Here is a 22,563-nt window from a genome sequence, read left to right as displayed (position 1 = left end):
AGAATTCAAACCCCAAATCCCCACTGGGGAAAATGACCCCGAGGGGATGTCTTTGTGAGGCTCACTTTAACAGCCTTCTCTGCTCCCGTCACTACCAAGACTGGCTCAAAGACCTCCCAACCTCCCCGAGGCGGGACCCGGAGAGTCAAGTCCTTGAGACTTGGGTCCCTCACGACTCACCTGCCCTACACTGCCCTTGCTGCTTCTCGGAGAGTGGCACAAGGCCACCGTGCTGGGTGGCTCAAGTCCCGACGCCTAGCCTCAGGGGAACCAGAGCAACTCAATGCCAAATCAAAGTACCCGGGCCACCTGGATCACTCCTGTGGATGTAGGAGGGCCCAAGTCTGGCCCAGAGGAAGACAATCACCCAGCGCTTCCCTGCCCTGTCCTCTCACTCCCTGGGACTGACAGCCAGACTGGCAGTGCTCAGGCCCTGAAGCTGCTGGGACAAGGGGAGAGGAGGGAGGAGGGGGAAGAGGGAAGGGAGAGGCACCATGGGGGCTCTATGCTTGACCCCAACCAGGAGTTATCTTCCACTCCCCTCAAGAGGGGACCCGGGGCTTTCTCATGTCTCCTCACTGGGGCCTGGGCCCACCAGCCTAGGGCAGGGAACTCACACATTCCCTCCACCTCCAGGGCCACGGCTCCCGACAAACTCTGACCCCTGTGACTATGACTGCTTCCGTGCTGACTGAACTGTTTCAGGGGAAGGTGGGACTTAGCATCGCACTTTTCCCGGGAGAAACTGACTTCGTTTCATTGGGTCTGAATGAGGGATCACAATTCCTTTCCCCAACACTCTTGGGGGTGGAGGGGTGATGTTTCCCGGCTACAGAAGCTACACTCTGCCCTCCACCTGGCACCCATCAAAGCTCGACTCCAGAGTCAAACATAGGACTGGGAAAACCCATGCAGGGAAGGGTCACTCTTCCCCTGAGAGCGTTGCTCCACACCTCCCGTGTCACTCTACCTGCCAGCTGGGAGGGGTCTACCAGGGCGTGCTTGGAGACAGCGATGAGTCTGCTCAGAAGGTGGATGGTCATCTCCTGGGTGGATGCTGAGGTGAAGCCCTTCAGGAAGAGCTGCTGAAGGCCCGGAAAGTTGGACCATTTGAGTTTGCTCTGCACGCTTTCAATCTTCTCGCGACTCTCCAGCTTGTCCAGAGGCAAATGGAGGAGCAGTTTGTTTAGGAGCCTCAGGGCCAAGAGGTATTCACATTCATAGTCCGACTCTAGCAAGGACGCCCCTATCCAGAAGATGGTGGCCAGCAGGTTGGTGGGGTCGGGTGGCCCGTCCGACGTGTCCCCCTCCCGCAGGGAGGAGAGGCTTCTAGTCCTTGCCAGGCTGCCACCGTGGCTTGTCCGCCCATCCATTATATCCAGTGTGTTACTCCGCCGCCGATCCCCCCGCCGGTCGCCGAGGAGGCTCAGTCTCAGAGAGTTGCTCCTCGCGCTGCCATAGTAGCCCATGCAGCCGCCGCCGCCCATGGGGCTTGTGCTGAGATTGAGCTGCCCGGTGCTCTTCCTGTTGGCCGCATACTTGTTTCCCATCGCCGGCTCGGGGTACGAGGTTCTGAAGGCAACGGAGCACACATCAAGTCGACAAGAGCCCGTACGGCGTGCTTCGCCGTGCCCAAGCCTTAAACCCAGAAATACAAGCGCCGGCAACCTAGTGGGTCCCTGCCGAGTCAATGAGGAGGTAGGCTTTTGGCTGACTGTGTGGCTCAAGAGGAGGCCTCCAGCTGCGGGAATGACCCCTGGGGCTTTTCTGCCAGCCACTGGGGGAAGCGTCTGACTGGTGTGACTGGGAGAAATGGTCAGTGAGGGCTTAGATGAAAGGACTGCCTTTAGAGTTAGGACAGGTGAACCCTAGTCTAGAACAGGTATCAGAGGGGGGAAGGGTCTGAGGAGACAGATGGCCCGTGATGGGATGCCGGATGGAAATGGGGCAGGTATGGGGAAGGCAAGATTCAGGGGGGTAGGAGGGCTCGTTGCTGACCATTAAGCAGCACGGCATAATGGACAGAGCATAATGGATAGGGCTTGGGAGCCAGAAGGTTAAGGGTTCTAATTCCGGCTCCACCACTTGTCTGCTGTGTGACCTTGGCCAAGTCACTTCGCTTCTCTGTGCCTCAGTTACTTCACCTGTAAAATGGGGATTAAGACTGTGAGACCCCAAGGGGACAGGGACTGGGTCTAACCCCATTTGCTTGTATCCACCCTAGCGCTTAGTACAGTACTCGGCACATAGTACGCGCTTAACAAATACCGTTATTATTATTATTATTATTAATGAGGGCAGACGACCAGGAGGGTGACCGGCACTCGGTTCCTCCGAGTGTTCTAGAGACGCTGTTGGTGACGGATCCCAGACTGTATGGACCCTGGCCCAACTCAGTAAAGATACTGTTTACGGGCTTTATGGAACACTGAAAAGGAAGGCTTGGTTTGGTCTTGCATGCTTGCTTTCTTGGGGACGAGAGAAGCCATTCATTCATTCAATCGTATTTATTGAGCGCTTACTGTGTGCAGAGCACTGTACTAAGCGCTTGGGAAGTACAAGTTGGCAACATATAGTGACGGTCCCTACCCAACAGCAGGCTCACAGCCATGAAAATCTACAAGTCTAGAAAGCGGCAGTAATGAGTTCTTGGTAGCCTAAGTCAGGACCCTCCAGTTCTAGCCGAGTGGAAGGCCGGGACTTCCACTCCAGCTCCGGGAGGACCAAGAAAAGGGCAGGGACCGGGCTACTGAAAAAACCGCTCGGGACTCTGCCACCATGCCAAACGCTATCGGTGGGGACGGCCGTTCACCATCCAAGGCCTTCCAGAGCGGGGACGGGGAGGGGGAGGTACACGAAAGAGAACACGGATCCTTACTGAGAGAGGGCGGAAAGCAGGTCATGATGCTTCAGGGTTTCGGCCAGGGTATCAACAGCTGACTCCAGAGTGAGCAGGAGTTCGATGACAAAGCCCTGGAAGAGGAGGCAGATTTGAATGGACACGACCTGAGGGTGAGGCCAACAGTGGGATTGGGAAATGGCACAAACATTAGCATTAAGGAGTGACTGATGCTGCCTCAGGAGGCAGGCACTCGCTGAGGCAAAGAACCAACGTGACCAAGGTCCCTGCCGGCTAGAAAGAACAGAAGAGCACATTTTCATTGTAGCTGCCGAGGAAGAAAGCAACAGCTCGGGCCTGGCGCGGTTCTTCATTTCTGTGCAGTCCCTCTGAAGAATGGAGATGCCCTCTGGGGACAGCACAACTCGGGCTGGGTTTAAATTAGGTTAGACCTAAGGAAATTCCCAGTGGTTAAGGTGAAAAGCATCAGCACAGACTCCCAAGATAAAGTGAGAGAGAGAGAGAGTGTGTGTGTACGTGTGTCTTCCTGTCTGTCTCTCTCTCTGCCTTCCTCCACCTTCCCGAAATATTTAAGCTCTGTCCTGGGTGGATTAATCATTTCCTTTACCCAGGGGCAGGGGGCTGGACCAGACATTTTCTCACCAGCCCCTATGGATCCCCAGTCCACATTTAAGCCTTGTCTTCCTGGGATTTCTGGGTCAATGCCCGGGCCCACCTGCTGGTAGGGACGGGCTTTCCCAGAAAAGCCAGAGCTCAGGGCTCCCTGAGAAATCATCTGTCTCTCGTCCATTAGGCTACCGTAATACTGTGCACAGACTGTGCCAGCTTGGGCAACCTCGGGAAGCGGCTGGTGCTTTCTGAACCTGGAAACACTAAGGGGTACTGAACCCTCTCATTGTCCATTAGCAAGGGGCTCCTGGAATCCAGTGGGAAGACCCCCCCCCGCCCCACCGCCTATGTCCTCTCCCACACCACTTCATTCACGGCCACCAGTTCCTATCAGAACTGATGAATAGAAAGCACACATGAGGTGGGATGGGGGTCAAATATCTTCATAGAGCGGGTGCCCCCCAGGCCCAGCGGTCAGACAGAACCCAATCTGGGGCCGGCAGGGAGAGGTGGCTGACACCCAGTCGGCCACTCTGCCTGTTCTCGGTGGTCCTGACGGCAGGTTGGGTGGACCCGGGGGGCAGAAAGCGTTGGGACTGTGGCAAAGACAGGGATTGACAATGCCATGTGGATTTCTACTGAACTCTTTTCCAATTCTGGAGGCCTGTGAAAGATGTAGATCCTGCCGGCTGGATCAGGGATCCGGGGAGAGGAGAGCAGGTCTTACCCTCTTGCCAAAGGAACCTCCTGGTAGGAGCACACGACTGTAATGTGGAGCGGCCACCCCGACTCGCCTGGACGCCTCCCCATGGCCCAGTCCCCCGCGGCTGATCAACACCAGCCGAGCCACCTCCAATACCTGTGCGTCTTCTCCCGCGTCGCCAACCGTTTCCACAAGCCGCGAGAGCACATCGGAGAGCGTGGAGGCAGACAGGGGCTGCCTCAGGGCCCGGAAAATCTGCAAGGACCGGCCGGCGTAGTGCCGAGAAGAACACGACAGAGCCGCCTGCAGAGCCACTTCTCCTAGATGGTGCTCCAGCTGGGGCCCCGCTGCAAGACCAATCAACCAACCAGTCGTTAATCCATCTGGCCACCAACTCACCTGGCCGCCGCATTTACCGAGCGCACGGGAGAGTACAATCGAGTGAGCAGATGCAATCCTCGCCCTCGAGGCGCTAGGCTGTAATGGGGAGATGGACCCACAAATCAACTACCATGTGCAGGAAGCAACAGTGTGGACAGATATGTAGAGAAGTGTGACGGGGAGATGGGGGCAGTGGCTCCCCAAGTTCTCAAGTGACAGGGACGGGCTGAACTGGTAGTTGTGGGGGATAATGGGGCCGGAGATGAGAGATAAAAGGGGGCAGATCTTCTCTTGGAGGAGACCTGACTTCAGTAGGGCTTTGAAGCAGGGGCGAGCGGTGGTTCCATGCTGGAGGGAAGGGGCAAGCCGCAGGCTGCAGGTGCAAACTGAGGCGTTGGAACAGCCCAATACCCACCTGAGCCCGACTGCTTAAACACAGTCAGCACGTGCTTTAGAAAGGCGGTTAGCTGCTCGGCGCTCTTTATGCTGGGGTTCTTGGCAGAGACGTCCTCATGGTTCCACAGGGGCCCCCTCTTCCTGCAAACAGCACAGGGACGTTCCTTACTGGCACAACTCCCTCACCCCAAAGACCCCGGCGGCCTCAAAGCCAGCATGGTACGGTCTCATGGTTACTGATGGGGCATCTGGTGCCAAGATGTCCACCCCGGAAAGTGGGCTGGAGAGTGCCCTGCTCCCTCAATAGTCTTCTGCTGCCAGTACTCATTCCCACTTGGAGGTGGGAGGGGGCCAGCGAGCAGGCAGAAGGGGTCCTCTCTCCTCTGTCCTTCCTACTCTCCTGGTGTCTGGAATGCTACTGCCAGGAGGAGGGGAGCCCAGAAAGGTCCTGGAAAAACGGGCAGACTTCCCCATCTCCACACACCATTCCCAGCTTTCCCACTGTCTTGGTTCGAGTGTGCCCTAACCTCAGGGGAATGCAGCAATTTTTTTTAATGGTATTTGTTAAGCACTTTCTATGTGCCAGGTACTGTACCAAGTACCGGGATGGATACAAGCAAATCGGGTTGGACACAGTCCCTTTCCCACCTAGTGCTCAAAGTCTTACTCCCCATTTTACAGATGAGGTAACTGAGGCCCAAAGAAGTGAAGTGCCTCAGCAGATGAGTGGCAGAGCTGGAATTAGAACCCAGGTCCTTCTGATTCTCAGGCCCATGCACTATCCACTAGATCACACTGCTTCTGTATTGTGTGTAGACACCAGCTAGCCGGGCAAACCGCCATGAATGCCTGCCTTTTGTCCCGCCCAAATGCTGGGAGCCTGGCCCTTGCAGACCAATGCAATCCCTTCTGGGGCTGCCAGGCTTTCCCCAGGACTCACCTCGGGCCCCTGCCCAGCGGCACAAACGAAACAGACCTCAAGGCTGGAGGCCGTATCTCAATCACGGCACACCCTGCTCTGGTCGGCCCCCACCGGCCTGCCACCCCTCGGGATCACCCCAGTGGCCCAAATGGAACAGACCACAAAGCTGGAGGCAACATCCCAATCGTATCATATCCTCAAACGTAAGCCTGGGGAGGGAGCGATGCTGCGGGAGGCGCTCACCGGGAGGTGATGAATTCCATAAGGGTCTTCACTTTTTCGTCCTGCTCTCCGGAAATATCCATGTCGCCGAGGAATGAGCAGGTATGCAGGTGGGAGATGGCGGCGGGACTGGCGGTCCCTAGGCTGATACTGGAAGAGGTAGAACTGGAACTGAGCCCTGAGTCTGTCATGGGGGAGGGCTGGTAGTCGGGTATGGCATCGCTGGTGCCTGCTGGAAGAGGGAGAGCGGCATGGATACCACCGGGGAGCACGGAGGCTTGGTGATCCGTCGAAACAGAAGACCCCGGGCCTATTTTCCCAGCCCAGTGGGCTGCTAGCTCTGAGAGATCCTCCCGCTGGGCTCCGCTGGTGGATCCTGACTGAATGCTGACAGGAAAGAGTGGGCACTAAATTCCCCGAGGGTTCATCCCCACGAAGCCACTGGGTGCTGTGTGGCTCTGCGCCCTCCAGGACAGTCAGGCCCTGTCATCTGCTGGACAAAACGTACAGGACCAAATTCCCCAAATGCAGGTCGCTTCTTTCTTCTCAGACTTCTAATCCACCCCATTTCTGGGAGACAAGACCGTGGAAGCAAATTATCTTTCCAGGGGGAGCTTTCCCGGGAAGGGTGTGCTTACCCTACTACTTTGGATGGGGCTTGGCACTCAGTGAAGGCGATGGATTAAAAACAGCATCTGTGAGTACGCTTCAGTGTCAATCCCAACAATTCCCAGCCAATACTGGGAACTGGCTATGAGACGGCTCTAAACTGTAAGCTCCTATGGGGCGGGCAAGGTGTCAGGTGTCTATAGAGTCTGTTGTAACTGTACTCTCCCAAGCTGTTAGTCGAGTGCTTCGTACACAAGAAGCACTCAATAGATACCACTTGACAGATTGATACTTGCCTCTAGGAATGGTTACTGACTTGCCTGAGTCACCACTGGTGAGATCTGCTGAGCGTCTGCAGCAGAGGCCTGACCCACTCAGTCTAAAGCAGATTTTAAGACTGGGATCTTGCCTGGGCCCGAGGGAATTTTTCAAGCAGGCCACCACCAGGGCTAACCAAAATCCATGCCCCATGGCAATCTGGGCCAGAAAAAACTCGTGGACATGGAAGAAGGCCAATAAAACAACAGCGTTGCAGAGGGGTGGATCCGGAAAGGGGCCAACCCTAGGGCTGCTCTCTTGGATGATGATGATGATAACAGTATTTGTTAAGCACCTTCTATATACCAGGCACTAAACTAAGCGCTGAGGCAGATACGAGCAAATCCTGTTGGACACGGTCCCTGCCTCACAGTCTTAACCCCCATTTTCCACATGAGGTAACTGAGGCACAGAGAAGTGAAAAGACTTGCCCAAGGTCACACACCAGACAGAGCTGGGATTAGAACCCAGGTCCTTTTGAATTCCAGGCCGGTGCTCTACTCACTAGGCCATGCTGCTTCTCGGACGGTGGCTCGATGGAGTGAGAGAACCCAAGCTGCTCTACTGCCTTGGGGGCTTGTAAATCAACGTTCCCAATTCTCCATGTGATCCGTTGGACGCTGACCCTCTGGGGAGGGGGGGGGGTTGGAGGAAAGGCCCTCCCATCCTCAGCTTGGCTTCCCAAGCACTGCCCCACCCATCCCGACTCTGGTTCCGCACCAAGCGGAGCCGCCTCCCCAGTACCTGTGAAGGTGAAGTCCAAGTGTGTGGCCTGTTTGACAGTGAGCACCCTGGGCTCGTTCAACTCCTTGTTCCTGAGCAGGACGGCCGCCACCGTGCGCACGCTGCTGCTGCCGGAGCCCAGCACGATCAGCAAGTGCAGCAGCAGCCGCTTGCAGTGCTCGTACACCTCCGGGTGGCCGTGGTCAAACCCTGCCAAGCAAGGGGCGGTCAATGCCCGGGACGCCTGCCCGCCCCCGACCCCCCGTCAACTAACCATGCTCTAACTCCAATAAACCTCCTGGCAATCCACCCTCAGGCACAAATACACCAGATGACCAATACCCGCACTAAACATTTCCCAAAAGAAGGCAACAAGCAGCCTTTTAAAGGCCCTTGAATTTTCAGAGTGGGAAGGCACTTCTAAAGACCAGCCTTCACAGGCAGCCTGCACCTCTCAGAAGAAAGCAACCTCAGCAAAGTGGAAAACACAAGCCCCAGCTAGAAGAACAAACCAGAGAGGGAAACCAGTGCCGCCTGTTTGCCCGGCAAGAAAGGGTCTGTCCAGAAGACGGACATTCAGCTGAACCTTCAGAAGGGCCTCCACTCCCTAGCCCAAGGAAAGTGCAGGCCCGAGAGGCGCTTGGAGACGCTTACCTATAAAAATCGCGTGGAGGAGGAGATGGAGGTATCCGCCCCACTCCACCTTGACACTATGATCGATGATCAGATCTGTCAGCAGAATCACAGCTATGTTGCACCTGCGGGGTGGCGACCACACTGTTACCGGGCCTCAGGGCCCCAGGAAAACCCAAGGCTGACTCTCGGGGCTAGGTGTGGCAGTGTGTTTGTACCCTGGCCCTCGTGGCAGAGGAAAGCTGCTCCTGGTGAGGCATTCGCCAGGGGGTGGGGAGAGAGGAATTGGGGAGAAGGGGGTGAGAGATGGGGGGGGTGGGGGAGAGAGACAAAGAGTAAGCGAGAAAGAGAAAGGGAGTGTGTGTGTGTGTGTGTCTGTCTGTCCATCCTTGGGTCCCGGGGGATGGAAGATGATGACTGGCTAGCGGGACAGGGAATCTCCTATGCTGTGACTCCCTGCAGCACTGCTAAAGTAACTTCGAGAGTGTAATATGCTAGCTACCCCTCCCTTTCAGCACCAGAATACCCACTCAGTTTGCTGAGCCAGTGGCGGCGAGGGAAGCCCGGGGAGCCTGTCCCATCTCCCCAGGACCTCACCCAAAGCCCACCTGTGCAGAGACAATCCAGGAGAAGACGTTTCAGGCAAGTAGTCCACCAAGGGGGACCAGCAGCCACCCGCAGGCGGGAAGGGGAGCGGCTCTCCTCGATCGTGCTCCATCACCTTCAATCGCCAGTTTGAGTAGAGCGGCATCGAGTCACCTGGAAACATACCACTGGTCTCACCCCCGCTTCTGAGGTCTCTAGGTCTCCAGGGTCTCTTAGGGGTCCAAGCCCTAATAAATTTTGCTCAGAAGAGCCGGGAATTCTGTGCCTCCTGTTTACTGAGGCTCCCCAAGGATCTCCCTGCTGAGCACCTACCATCTGGGCGGGGACTGTGGGCACAGTGGGCTGAGCGAGACCAGTCCCTTTCCCAGGACCGGACCCCCTGCAAAGCCAGTGAGTGTCCATGAACCCAACTGAGTATCCCCCTCTCCTGCTCTGCCAGGCCCTCTGTTCTCTCTTCACATTCAGGGGCTGGGAGGAGAACGATGAGGGGGCAGCAGGGAAAAGCAGATATTCCAGGGCCACTGTCGGGGGACCGGCAGTCAAGGCTCCCGCAACAACAGGAAAGAGAGCCCAGGTGGAGAGGGAAAGCCTGAGGAGGTCGCCCTGGTAGAGACCAGCCAACTCTACTTCCACCTGATGTTCTCGGCATCCCCACCCACCTGAACACTCCTCATCTCTATTCTCTCAGAGGACGAAGAGCCGCCTCTACTGAGGCGGCAGCAGAAACAGTCAAGAATGCCCTAAGAGGTGTGGGACCCAGAACCCAGGCATCCCAATCACGAGCCGGGGAGGGAAAGGCAAAGCCAGAGGACTGGAAGTTTGGGAGTGGCGGTTTCCACCCTCATCCTCCCATTTGCCCAGCTGCTGGGGCACTGAGCGTCCCAAGAGCCAGGCAAGGGTACGCTTTGGTGAGAAAGCTGGGGCTGGTCAAAAGCTCTTTCCCGCACGACCCCCGATGGGTTCTCCAGCTTGCCCACCCGACAAGGGCGGTGGTCACACTTACTTTTCTCTTCTTCATAAGAGCCTCCTGAGCTGCTGCTGTAGCGAGACTCCAGCCTGTGATGCTGGCGACTGAAGTTGCTGTTCAGGCCGCAGAACATGTCCAGGTGCCCCGAGCTGCAGGAGGAGGAGGAGGAAGCAGCATCATGTGCTCTGTCAATAGGCCTGGGTCTAAGGACCTTACTCTGGGCACTTGGTGCTTTTTTCCCCGTGAGCAGGCCGCAACAGGTAAAACGAGGCCTGAGGATTGCTTTAGCGTGGACTGCTGTCCTTCCTGCCCCTCAAAACCTCCGACTTTCAAGCTTGCCCCCATGGCTGAAAACCCAACGTGGCAGACTCAGACTCCCTCAGTGCTGTGTGAGGGGGAGGGTGGGTGAGGAAGCCTGCAGTGGTCTCACGGGTTGGGAGGGCCCTGTCCGGTGGCAGGGGTGGGTGCTCATGGATCCTTGGCAGTGTTGCGCTGGCTGGCACTTCGCCATGGGAGGCATGGGCCCTAGCACCAGCCCTGTTCCCACCTCCTCTCCCTCCCTGAAGCTAATGGTGAAAAGCCTTCGGACAAGAAAGGCCCCCTGAGGAGAGGCGACTGCTGCCCTGGGAGTGGTTTGCCTGCAAAATAAGCAGAATCAACCTCTGGAGGGTAAGGAGGGCAGCCCTTGGGGAGCTCGACGGGAAGAATGGAGCCCTTCTCCATTCGCTAGAGATAGGTGGTCGCTTCACAAAACCCCAGAAGCCACCTTGGAGCAGGGTGTACCAGGGCCCAGGGTCTAACAGAAAGTCGGCCGTGAACGGTGAAGCACCTGTCCTCTCGCTCCCGCTGCCACCTGGCCCCGGGGGTTTGCCTGCAGTGCTGGAAATCCCTGCTTTCCGGTGGAAGCGGCGGGAAGCAAGGAGCCTGACGTTCCGCCACAGCATCTCTGCTCCGGGCCCAGTGCCCGGAAGCAGCTTGGCCATGGCGGCCCGGCTGGCCCAAGACACCTACCTGTCCTCTGCGCCATCTTTCATATGCTTGTTGCCCGGGCTGCCGTCGGTGGGAGCAACCATCGTATTGCTACTGGAAGTGGTTCCTGTAAGGCATAGAGAGGCCCCACCAGTCAAGGGACCCGGGCTGACCCAAGCGGACAGCAGATCACCAAAGGGACACCTAAGGTTCGTTCCTCCGGGACCCCCTGGGTGCCCTGCTCCAAAGTCAAGCATTTTGGCCTGGAGGGAAAACAGCCAACTGGCCACCACATACCCGCTCTGACAATGGGGCAGAGCTGTGGGGCCCAGGGTGTGGCCGCTCTGCTATGTGCAGAGCACTGTTCTGAGCACTTGTGAAAGTACAATACGGCTGAGGCGGCCAGACCGGCCCAGCCCGGCGGTCGGCAATCTGAGCACAGGTCGGGCACAATTCGGGAAGAATGGGGGACCAAGAGCAACAAACCCCGCATTAAGCAAAGGGTAACCCCTCTGTCGACCTTTCCCAAGTGTTTAGGACAGGGTGCTACACCACCGGTGGGAGCTCAGAAAATAGCGGGCCACCACCATGAATGCCAACATGCCTAGGGCCCAGAAGGCTGAGGAGTAGCGGAGGAGGCCTAAAGAGGACTCGAAGGTGCAGGGGCCCGCTGAGAGGGGCAGACGATCACGCGGCTCAACCGGCCTCTCACTCAGGTGGGCCAGATCAAACGGTACGGCTCCTCGATTCCGGAATGTCACGGATGCTCAGACTTGAGGAAGTGCTTTACGGGCACAGGGTTCAAACCCACTGGCCAGCACTCCAACCCAGTTTGCTTTGGTGGGTGAACGTGACAAAGCCGCCCCAACTTTCCGCGGGGAACCGTCCTGCCCGTCGTCCCGCGCCCACTGCCCCTCAGCGGCAGCCCCAGCCCCCGACCTGAGGTGACGGAGGGGATCTTGTAACTGGAGGTGATGCGGTAGTACGGGGGGTTGTCCATGTGTCTGACTCCACAGCTGACCGGCGGGTCAGTGAGCTGCAGCTCCCTCACCAGCTCCTCTAACAACTGCATCGTCTTATCGCGGCCTAAATACACAATCACCTTCTTCACCTGTTGGCTCAGAAAGGAAGAGGGGTGCACGTAAACAAGAGGAACGGCTGCAGGAAGGGTTCGGGGGCTGGGAATTCGGCAGAGAGGATTCCGCACCCCCTCTACGTGGAGGGAGTCCGTCCCATCGCGGGGGATGGCGGAAGGTCCAGGTCAGGGGCGAGATTTAGAGTCGGGCTCGTTCCTGGACCCCGGGGAAAAACTATGGCATGGTCACCATCATCATCAGTGGTATTTATTGAGCGCTTACGGTGTGCAGAGCACTGTACTAGCACTTCATTCATTCAATCGTACTTATTGAGCGCTTACTGTGTGCAGAGCACTGTACTAAGTGCTTGGGAAGTACAAGTTGGCAACATCTAGAGACGGCCCCTACCCAACAGTGGGCTCACAGTCTAGAAGAGACACTTGGGAGTGTACAGTACAAAAGGGTTAGTGAGTATGTTTTCTGACCACAACAGGTATTCCCAGGAGCAGCCCCTCGGGAAAGGGGGTGGAGGGGGAAGAGGGGCACCCACTTTGGGGCCGCTCCCAGTTCCTCAGCCTCCCGCCTTGCCATGGTAGCTAGTTCCCAGGGGCCAGCATGAATTGTGGCACCTGCCTCTAACCCTGTTGTCCCTCCTTCCGCTACCAAGGCTGTGCCTGGGTCCCACCACCCTAACCAGCTAGTCTTAAAATCGCCCCGGCTAGCGCGGCCCCACCACCGTGGCACTGGGTGGAGGGCAAAGACGCCTCCCTGCCCCACCGGCCAGCCTCGCCTCCCGGGGAGGGAGAACGGTCGTGGACGTACATAAGGCAGGAGGCTGGGTTCGCTGTTCACCCCGCAGATGCTAATCAAAAAGTGCAAGATGATTTTTAAGTTCTTCGGCCAGCTGTCTGCTAGGGTGGTCCAGACGTTTTCGATCTCCGACCAGGCCAACTCATCGCCGTACTGCAAAAGAAGAGGCAAGATGCAGAGAGCCAGCTAGGAAGATGCCCAGTGCACTGCACCGAAAGCCAACGATGCTCTCGGGAACAGAAGGAAACGGGCCCACCTTCCCAAGGGAAATGACCCAACGCTCTGTAAGCAGCCGTTATGGTCAGGGCTTTGAATGCCCAATCACCTCTGTGGGGCCTGGCTCGTTATTAATCATTTAACGATTCTGGGGAGCAAATGTTTTTTTGGTGCCAGGCGATCCCTCCAACACAGTCAAAATGTCAGACTGACATTCTGGCCATCAACGCAGAGTGGCCTAATGGAAAGAGCACGGGACTGGGAGTCAAAGGACCTGAGTTCTAAATCCCAGCTCTGCCATTTGCTTGCTATGTGACCTTGGGTAAGTTACTTAACTTCTCTGTGCCTCATCTGTACAATGGGGATTAAGACTGTTGAGTCCCATGCGGGGCACAGACTGTGTCCAATCTGATAACCTGGTACCTATTCCAGGACAGTGCCTGGCACATAGCAGTGCTTAACAAATACCATAAAAAATACAATTTTAAAAAAATGCAGTCAGCATCGGGGGGAGAAATGCTTGTTTCTCAGTCGCAACAAGGGTTGGCAATGAATGACTTGCCCTCCTGGAAGGCGGGGAGACCGTTCCCTCTCCGGGAGGCATAGACTCCAGGGGGGTCCCCTTACCTTGGCTGTCATGTACATCAGGTTGTTCAAAACCATGGCGGTGGCCTGCGGAGAGCCCCAACCCTCCCCTCGGAGCCAGCGCCGGCTGTTGGCCATCAGTTCTCGGTCCTTCAGAGACTCCTCCTCCTCCTCCTCCGCCTCCTCCTCTTCCTCCACCTCATCCTCCTCATCCTCGCCGCCGCGCCGCCGCGCCGTGGGCAGCGGCTTCAGGTCAACCAGCTCGATGTTGTTCATCCAGGGCAGCAGGTAGTGCAACATCACCTGCCTGCCCGCGGGGTGGGCCGTTTGGATGCGCTGGCTTATCTCTGTCATTTGGACACGAGGCAGAAACAACAGAAACTTGGTAAAACGTCTGTCAGAAGCCTGTGGGAAGCATCTCACCCCTGAGGAACAGTGCCCGGCGGGACCCAGAAGGTGAGCTGGGGACCAGTCCATCCTCCTCTAACTAACCCCAAATGACTGCCAAGAAAAGTTGGATGGAAAATCCCTCAGCGACAGTTCTGACCCAGAGTTGCTTTTAGGCCCCGGACAGATGGCCTCCTTAATTTCAGGGAGGCTCCTAAGATTGTCTGGCGGCAGCAGCACAGCTATTCCCAGATTCCAACCAGGCTATCCTCCCACATGGGCCGTGTCTCACCTGAGAAGATGGCGAGCGTCAGCTCAGGGTACGTCCTTGCCAGCTCCTCTGAGAGCTGATAGTATGACACCGAGTACAGGTGCGGCAGCGGGGACGGCTGGCTGAGGACTCCGTCGCTTCTCTGAACCTCCAACTTGTGGGCGTAGCGAAACATCTTCGGTTCCAGGATCTGCACGGGGAGTGAAGGCCGAGGCCTGAGGCCAGCGCTGTCACTGGGTTTGGGGAACTCTCTCCAGGCATAGCCCGGCACCCCATGGAACGAGTGACGGAAATTAGGAACGTTTCTTGGACAGACCCCGAGCCAGGGTAGATGTTCCACTCTCAACCGGATCCTTTCCGATTCAGACCCGAGTGAGGAAACTTGGCAACAGCTGCGGAGCTTGGGAAATGCTTCAGCTCCCACTAGGAAACCACCAAGTTGCTTAAAGGCACATGGCATTCCCCAAACATCTGCCAAAGCAGGTCGACAAAGCGCCAAATTTCCTCCAACGGGTCTTGAGAGGGAGGAAGGGAAGAAGGAAGGAAGGAGGAAGGGGGGAGACTAGCGTACTTCCCCTCCTCTACGTCCCCACTAAAATGAAGAGCAATACGCCACCAGAATCATCCTGGCTTGTGTATTTACTGAAGAACTGAGAAATTCCGTGCCGGCTAGCGCGGGTTTACGGACCTGCAGCAGCTGCATCGCGACCTCGTAGATGCGCCTGGAAGAATCGGCCGCTTTAAACAGGATCAGGTTGAGGAGAGTCACCGTGTCACACTGGTAATCCCTGGGGACCAACGGTCATAAGGGAATATGGTCTGAGTGCCAGTTCTCTCCTGCGCAGATGTCACTAACTACTTGTAGGCCCTGCTGGAGATTTGAACCCCCGAGTGTCCCCCTCGAGGACCTGTCTTCAAGAAACAACCCCCACACCCCTCCTGTGTCCTATTTACTATTACTACTATTATCCTTATAATTAATAATAATAAGGACAATAATAACAGCATTTATTAAGTGCTTACTTGTGCCAAGCACTGTTCTAAGCACTGGGATAGATATAAGGTAATCAGGTTGTCCCATGTGGGGCTCACAGTCTTAATCCCCATTTTACAGATGAGGTAACTGAGGTACAGAGAAGTTAAGTGACTAGCCCAAAGTGCCGGAGCGGAATTAGAATCCACAACCTCCGACTCCCAAGCCTGTGCTCTTTCCGCTAAGCCACACTACTTCTCCTGTTTGGGCCAGGACTCGTCGGACTGTAATGTGGGATCTTAAACCGGTAGGAGACCAGCCCCTAATGTGGCGGAAGAGTTAGGGCCAGGCAGAAGGCGCTTCCGTACCTATTCTGGAACACGCTGGCTATGGCTTTGAAGCAGCCGGCCGCCACCCTTCTGGAGCCCGTGTAGCAGCGATCCACGGCCCAGTACATCAGGTTGCTCTGGTCGGGGTTCAGCTCCAACAGCAACGTGACGGCTTCGCAGCCCAGCTGGTGCACCTAGGACACCCGCCCAGGGGGCAAAGGACGGCACTCAAACTTCCCAACCAGGGACATCACCTACACGCCCCACCCAATCTCTTCCTTTGCCCGTGTGGTCAACTACACCCCTGAGGTGGGGAACACAGGGTTTTCCCCACTCGACAGTGGGGGAAACCAAGGCCTCACCTTGGCAGATGCCCCCAGTCCTCCTGTGTACCTTGCGGACAGCATTCAGTGAAATACTGATAATAACTTTTAGACTGTGAGCCCACTGTTGGGTAGGGACTGTCTCTATGTGTTGCTAACTTGTACTTCCCAAGCGCTTAGTACAGTGCTCTGCACACAGTAAGCGCTCAATAAATACGATTGATTGATTGATAACTGTGGTACTCGATAAGTGCTTACTATATTTCAAGCGCCATACTAAGCGCTGGGGCAGATCCGAGATAATCAGGTCCCACTTGGGGCTCGCAGGGACTTGCTTAAGGCCACAAAGCAGACAAGTGGCAGAGCCAGGATTAGAATCCAGAGCCTATGATCTCTCCACTGGGCCTCAAGAGATCTCGGGTTGAAAAAGACTCGCACCATCCAATCTGCGGGACCGCTGCCGTACAGCGCCACATCCAGATGAAACACACAGCGTCAGAAGGACATTCTCTAACTGCCGCCACAGTCTAGACAAACCACACAGGAAGAGGGTATGCCATGGAGGAGTTAGACGCTCCACACGGGCCTTCCTTCTGTATTCTTGTGGGAAAAATGAACTTTTTTTCTCATCCAACAAAAGAGTCTGTTTGACCCCAACTCCCCAACTGATGCTCCAGATCAGGGCTCTATAGCCACGCTCCCCGGGGTGTCACTGGGACCCTGGTATAGATGTTCTTCCAACTACGCGGCGGGATCAAGAGTGGTCTGAGCAAGCTTCTCTACGAGCTGCGGGAAAAATGCCCAGTATCCCCCAGCCCTTTGAAGCAGAATGCTGGTTTGGCGATCCCTGGCTGAAGTTACCTTCTTATCCAGGGAATCCAGAATGTTATCCAGCCACTTGTACAAATAGCCGTCTGGCGACAGTCCTACGTTATCCGCCACAGGGCCACAGCACAGGACGGCTGACATAGCCTGCAAAAGTCAGCAACCACTTCATGTCATGTCAGCAGTCGTGTGTTGGCGTGTCCTTTGAGAGTTCGTTGCAGTCACTCTTCCTGACGCCCACCCCAACAACTAAATGGCCATTTTTTCAGAAAACACAGAGGGACTCGGGCCCCTTGACTGAGAGAGGAGGGTGGTGGTCTGAGGCCCGTGGCTCTTCAGGGCAGGACGGCAGGAAGGAAGGAGAGAGGCCCCCACAGATGCCTATCGCCCAGTACAGCCACCCTCCCTCCATGGGGAGTGTTAGGGCCGTGGGCCAGATGCCACGCCCAGGCCTCCCCTCGGCTCCCAAAAGTCCCAGAGACCCCTGACCCGTGCAAACTCCCTTTTGGAGAACTCCTCGCCACAGGAGCCCTGAACCACGGCCCTCTCTTCCACCTGGCCATTGCTCGTCAGGCTCCCCCAGAGGAACCCTTACTACCAATTATCAACAGGAAAATCTAGTTCGAGCAAAAAAATCCTACGACTGCAGTGGGACCTGAGGCCAGATAGAGAACGCGGGCAATGAGCAATTGGTGGTCATCTGTCGGATTCTCCGCATTCTCTAAATGGCAGCTTCATGCCTGGTCCTCCCCAGCTGGACTCTTTGGGCAGGCCTGGAAGCCCACCAAGCTCCTTCCCTGACGCCCTAAGGGCCAAGCTGCCCGAGATTCAGCCCCAAACAGGAGGCAGAGAGACGCCCTAGTCTCTGCCATGAGAGGGTGAGATGGTTTGTGGTGAGCTCTCAAAACCGGGCCCAGGCTGGAGAAGAGCTGTGGTACAGAGGGAAGCCGGGTACGGCTCCAAAACGGCCGTGCTGGGAGCACAGGATGCCGGGCAGGAGGAGGAGGAGCTGGGAAGACTGGGGTTTGTCTGGGGGCCAAGCCGGGGACTGGTTGGAAGGAGAAGCACGCCACAAGACAGCACCCCTCAGACAACCCGGCGCGCTCGGACCGTGGCGGCCACCCCGGATGGCAAATCACCTTCAAGGCACAGTACTGATGCCGATTGATCTGCATGTTCCTGTCGCTGTAGCGGTCCAGAGGCGTGAACATGATGCTGAATGGGCCAGCCCAGTGGCTGAACAGCATGAAGAGACTGTGGCGCAGGCTCTGCTGGGGGAAGACGCTCCTCCTCTGGTGCACTGCCGAGGCAAGCACAGAAACATGTGGCTGGGGCCACCTTCTCGAGGTCCGGGACAGTGATCCCAAACCCATCTCCCCCCGGCTAAACCATCGCAGTCACCTATCTACCGTACTCTCCCTGGCACTCAGTATGCTGCTCTGCACACTTAGAGCGCTCAGTACATTCCAGGGATGGACTGACCGGCCTGGGAAAACCCCACCCCCCGATAAGTCCCCACAGGTTCCCCGGGGGCAAATGCCGTTGGAGTCCCAACTCTTCTTCACTTGGCAGAGACTCAGTTCCAACCAACCAGGCCCTTCACTCGTGGGACTGAAACACCGTGCCATGGCTGCAGGACCGTGGCCCCCAGATGGTGGATGTGACTGGTGGAAGCTGAGGATGGGGTTTCATTAAGAATTGGGCCAAACATCTCCCTGCGCGTCCTTGCTCTTCTCCTCCCTTCTTAACAACGGCTCACCCCCGAGCTCAGAAATATGTGTGTGCAGCTTGTGCGCCTCCACAGCCTTCTCCTTTCCTCTCTTCTTCCCCCTGCAATACTTTCCCTAAATGCCTGCTCAAATTCACCACGGCCTATTGCCCCCAGAGAAGCACCGAGCTGCAGTTAGCCAGGCTTCCACAGCAAAACTCTCTGCACACTGAAAAGCAGCTCAGAGCCCCGTGGGCTCCACAAGGGATGGGAGACGGTGGGGAACCGGGATGAGTGGAGGCAGGACAGGCAGATGGAGCCTGGCTCCAGCTCTCCCCACACGGGCCCAGGACCCAGGCCGGGAAACGTTCAGTGTACCATGGGTCGAAGTGGGGGTAGGAGGAGGCCTCCTGAGATCCCACTCAAGGGGCGGGGTGGCTGCCTGCTAGGAGCTGCTGAGCTGAGGGGTTTCCCTCCATGGCTCTTCGCCAGGGGAGAAAACAGAACTGGTCGTTGTTTCCTATAGAACCAAAAGGGTCCTCGGAACTCACACCCTGGAGAACCGTGGAATGAAAGAGGTGTGAGATGTTAAGATCAACAATTACCCCGTGGAATTCAATTCTGGCTTTGGTTGGTTTAATTTGAGCAATTTAGTGATTCCCAAACGCTTCAACTGTGAAGGAGTAGCAACAGTTGAGTTTCTGGTGTGCTGAGACTCTGGCAAACCATTTCCTTCGGACCGCAACCAATCAGGTCCACAGCCCTGCCTCCGTCACACCCAGGGCAGTGACCCAGAGCTGAATGGCACCGATTCTGTAACCTCCAGCACCATCTCCCTCCCCGAGGCCGTTTCCATGCTTTTCCTAGTTGGCCACATTTCTCCTGGCTTCTGACAATAACGAAAGTTGGAGTGTGGCCCACAGGAGAGAGCAGGGCTTTGGGATTTGGAAGACCCGGGTCCAAATGCCAGCCGATCTGCTGTATGACCTCAGGAAAGTCCCTTTAACCTCTCTGGGCCTCCTGAGCTGCTTCCACCTCTTCCATCCAAATTAACTCCTCCCAGCTCCCTCAATGTACCATTCTCAAAGCCCTGCCTATGCAATCCTCCCGGTGCCCATATGCCTTGTGAAAAGCCGGCACCCATCAAGGTTCCCTGCTTTGGGAAAATAAATCCTGAACCTTCCAGGGACAGTGGGAGTGCAGGGTGCTTCCAAAGGCTCTGCGGGTTCTGGGTTTGCTGCCTCTCCCTCAGCTGGCTCTCGCCTCCACCCGGCCTGCCGCCGGCGCTCCCGAGGTAGCCGTACCGGGCACGTTCTGGATGATGTTGGCCACCAAGGCACTGAAGTGGCACCGGATGTCCTTGAGCGTGTCAGAATCCTTCTCGTTCTCCGCCTCAAGGAGCTGCCGTGTTAGATCCACATACTCCAGCAGTGTATTATTGAGGGAGTGGGTCTCGGAGTCCAGGCCACCGCTTGCGCTGGAACACAAAAGCCAAGGCAAGTTTTCAGGGAGGCCAAGGCGCCCGCCTGACCGTTTCCAACCCAGCGGCCCCACCTCTCTGGCCGACAGGCAGGAAGACATTCACAAACCGGTACCTGGGGTCGGGGTGGGGAGCCTAAGGGCAGGGAAGCTCTGACCAGGGGCAGGGGGCTGGGCCACTTCCCAACCCACCCAACACCACTCTGCCCTGACTGTGCCTGGGGCTGCTGCGAGGCAGCACTGGCTGTCTGGGATCCAATGGGATAGGAAGGCCCGCGTTGGGGGCAGCAGTGGACAGAGGGCCCACAGGGAATCTCTGCTGAAAGCAGACTCCCGACGGCCCGGCCAAGGGTGTGTACGTCTGTGTGTCGGGGAGGATGATTCTCCTCCCACCACAATCAAAGGGAGAATCGTGCCCCCAGGGACAGCAAAGAGTTGGGAATCAGCTCCTGGCTGCTCACTTCCTTAGCCTTTACCCCAGAGACCACCGCGACACCCACCTGTGACTGACGGCACCAGCATCAGCCAGCAGTTCAAATATCCGTACCAGTTGCACTCGTAAAATATCTCGACGCCTGCGCCGCTTCATATTCTTCCCACGGGAGACAAGACACGGATTAAGTTGGTAGCTGGCCCTCCCTCTCAAACCCCATTCCGCAGCACCCCTGCTTCCGCAGACCCTCGACCCCAAGCCTGAGGGTGGGAGGGCTCCCGCTACCCACCCCGGGAGCTGAGGCTTCTGCCTGGTCCAACCCCGCTCACTGTGGCCCGGAACTGGCTGGGTCCTTTTATACTTCAGCTCCCCAGAGTTTCAAGGGAATTGAGCTAATTGGGAGAGCCCCAGCCCGGCCCTGCAAGGACTCGGACCGCTGAAGTTCTACAGCTCTCTGCCAGTTCCCCGGCCCCTAGCTGACTGAGGGAGCCCTTCTCACTGGGCTGCCGCCTGGCTGAGGCCTGAAAGCCAAAGGGAGGAGACTCTGCTCATGATCCACGCAGCTGCAGCTAGTACCGTGCTAGGTCCCCATGGGTGTCCTGGGAATGGGACGGGTGGAGCAGGAGGTCCAGAACAGCAGAGTCTGGGTGGCTCTCTGTGAAGCTCTGATGTGCTCAGGCGATGTGGACCCAGGTGGGGAAGGAGGAGAATGACTGCTCATGGACTGAGCGGTTTAGAGCTACGAAGAAGCCACCTTGGTGGGGAAACTCTGCCAGCACACTGATTGCCTGTCACTCCCTGGGCACAATCATCCACCCGGGCCCAGAAGACTGACACTTATGTTGGGAATGAATCGATGCTGTGCTGCCCTGGGTGTGTGCGTACGTGCATGTATGTGTACGCACACTCTCTCTCTATCACACACAGAGCAGGGTTGGACAGAGCTCCCTCTGGCCAGCGAGAATCCCTCCAGAAGTTTCTTGTTTCTGGAAAGTCAGCCCAGGATTCCAGCACGGAACCCAACACTAGCGAAAATGAGCCAAGACAGCCCCTGGCACCACATTCAGTGCATCCTACAAGCCCAGCACACCGGTTTCCTCACTGCACCCACTTCAGTCGGGACGTCAAAAAAGCTAAGAGCAAATGGACAGGGATACACCTTGGGTAATTTCATCCAACAGTGACTCCCATTTGCTTCCCATTTGCTTTTTGACCTTTTTTTTGAGTTCTGACCTCAGACCTGTTGCCAACCTGTGATCTCTGGTCACTTTGGAATGTGGGTGACCCGCTGCCCTGGAAACCACCCAGGACAGCAACATACACCAAAAGCCAAATCAGCAGCGTGTGAATGAGGGTCTTGCCCTCCCTCCAGTCGGGTGCACACTTGCCCGTGGCAGCCAGTCAGTCCATCGAGAACAATAGACCAGCCTGACACGGGACCTGCACCCTTAGGCAATCTGGGCAGGGAAGGAGGAGGGTGCCTTTCTCGGGGGCTCCCCAGTCAGGGAATGGAGCACTATTAGGAAGGGGCATCCCGGGGGATCCACCTGGCAATTTCACAGCCAGGGTCGAAGCCCCTCCGTCTCCACCCTCTTCGCTGGGCCCACCCCAGGCCCACCAGATAGGGATAGTGTAGTGCAGACTGCCGCTGCCGGCGAGGGTCGTGAGAAACCCCAAGAAGTCCAGATGGTGAAGTGAGGGGAGTGGTATCGTGTTCAGAAAGGATCCCACCATTCCCCGGAAGAAACACTGCAAAGCGATGTGAAAATGCATCTTACCTCTGGCCTTCTTTCAAGTGCTTCTTTGATTATGGGGTGCAGTTCTTCAATGAGCTCCCTGCGGGGAAGAGCACATGTGACTCCTCTGAGAGTTGCGACTAGGGCAGACACACACAGAAGGACCCACGGGAATGTCTGGAGGCCTAGCATGGCATTTCGTGGGGCAAACTCTGGGCTGCTGAACCCGCTGGCCGATCAAAATGAATGACACGCTGTTGGAAAGCCAGAGTAGAGCCCAGGTGATTTCAGAGTCATTCAAGAACTGCAACCCACTTCCCCCTGTGATTGCGATTAGAGCGATCTGTGATCCCGGGGCTTGATGAATGAGCAGCTTGGAGCCTCTGCCCTCGCCTGGGGCTGGTCCTGGCACAGGCTAGGAGTTTATCCACAGGCAGCTCCCCATCTGCTCAAGTCAGACGCAGACAGACGTTGGCAACCCGCTCACTGGGCAC

At 56.7% G+C, this 22,563-nt stretch overlaps 1 protein-coding gene across 1 annotated transcript in view; it reads right to left on the bottom strand.

Annotated features, from left to right (window-relative positions):
* Window positions 1-22,563, bottom strand: part of FRYL (FRY like transcription coactivator) — a 154,068-nt gene that overhangs the window by 26,429 nt on the left and 105,076 nt on the right. The window contains exons 25-45 of the mRNA XM_038769106.1: window positions 22,112-22,169; window positions 20,401-20,492; window positions 19,726-19,898; window positions 17,853-18,013; window positions 16,750-16,860; window positions 15,605-15,759; window positions 14,952-15,051; window positions 14,285-14,453; window positions 13,648-13,952; window positions 12,817-12,957; window positions 11,858-12,029; window positions 10,961-11,045; window positions 9,986-10,098; window positions 8,985-9,135; window positions 8,398-8,501; window positions 7,765-7,953; window positions 6,115-6,325; window positions 4,969-5,090; window positions 4,329-4,519; window positions 2,879-2,973; window positions 971-1,572 (exon numbers count right to left, since the gene is read on the bottom strand). Coding sequence (XP_038625034.1) covers window positions 971-1,572; window positions 2,879-2,973; window positions 4,329-4,519; window positions 4,969-5,090; window positions 6,115-6,325; window positions 7,765-7,953; window positions 8,398-8,501; window positions 8,985-9,135; window positions 9,986-10,098; window positions 10,961-11,045; window positions 11,858-12,029; window positions 12,817-12,957; window positions 13,648-13,952; window positions 14,285-14,453; window positions 14,952-15,051; window positions 15,605-15,759; window positions 16,750-16,860; window positions 17,853-18,013; window positions 19,726-19,898; window positions 20,401-20,492; window positions 22,112-22,169 — 3,500 coding nt within the window. The remainder of the gene's footprint in view (window positions 1-970; window positions 1,573-2,878; window positions 2,974-4,328; window positions 4,520-4,968; window positions 5,091-6,114; window positions 6,326-7,764; window positions 7,954-8,397; window positions 8,502-8,984; window positions 9,136-9,985; window positions 10,099-10,960; window positions 11,046-11,857; window positions 12,030-12,816; window positions 12,958-13,647; window positions 13,953-14,284; window positions 14,454-14,951; window positions 15,052-15,604; window positions 15,760-16,749; window positions 16,861-17,852; window positions 18,014-19,725; window positions 19,899-20,400; window positions 20,493-22,111; window positions 22,170-22,563) is intronic.

This window comes from Tachyglossus aculeatus, chromosome X5, assembly GCF_015852505.1.
Source record: "Tachyglossus aculeatus isolate mTacAcu1 chromosome X5, mTacAcu1.pri, whole genome shotgun sequence".
Classification (NCBI taxonomy): Eukaryota; Metazoa; Chordata; class Mammalia; order Monotremata; family Tachyglossidae; genus Tachyglossus; species Tachyglossus aculeatus.
Note: the sequence above shows the minus strand (reverse complement) of the source record. Positions and strands in the feature narration are given on the sequence as shown.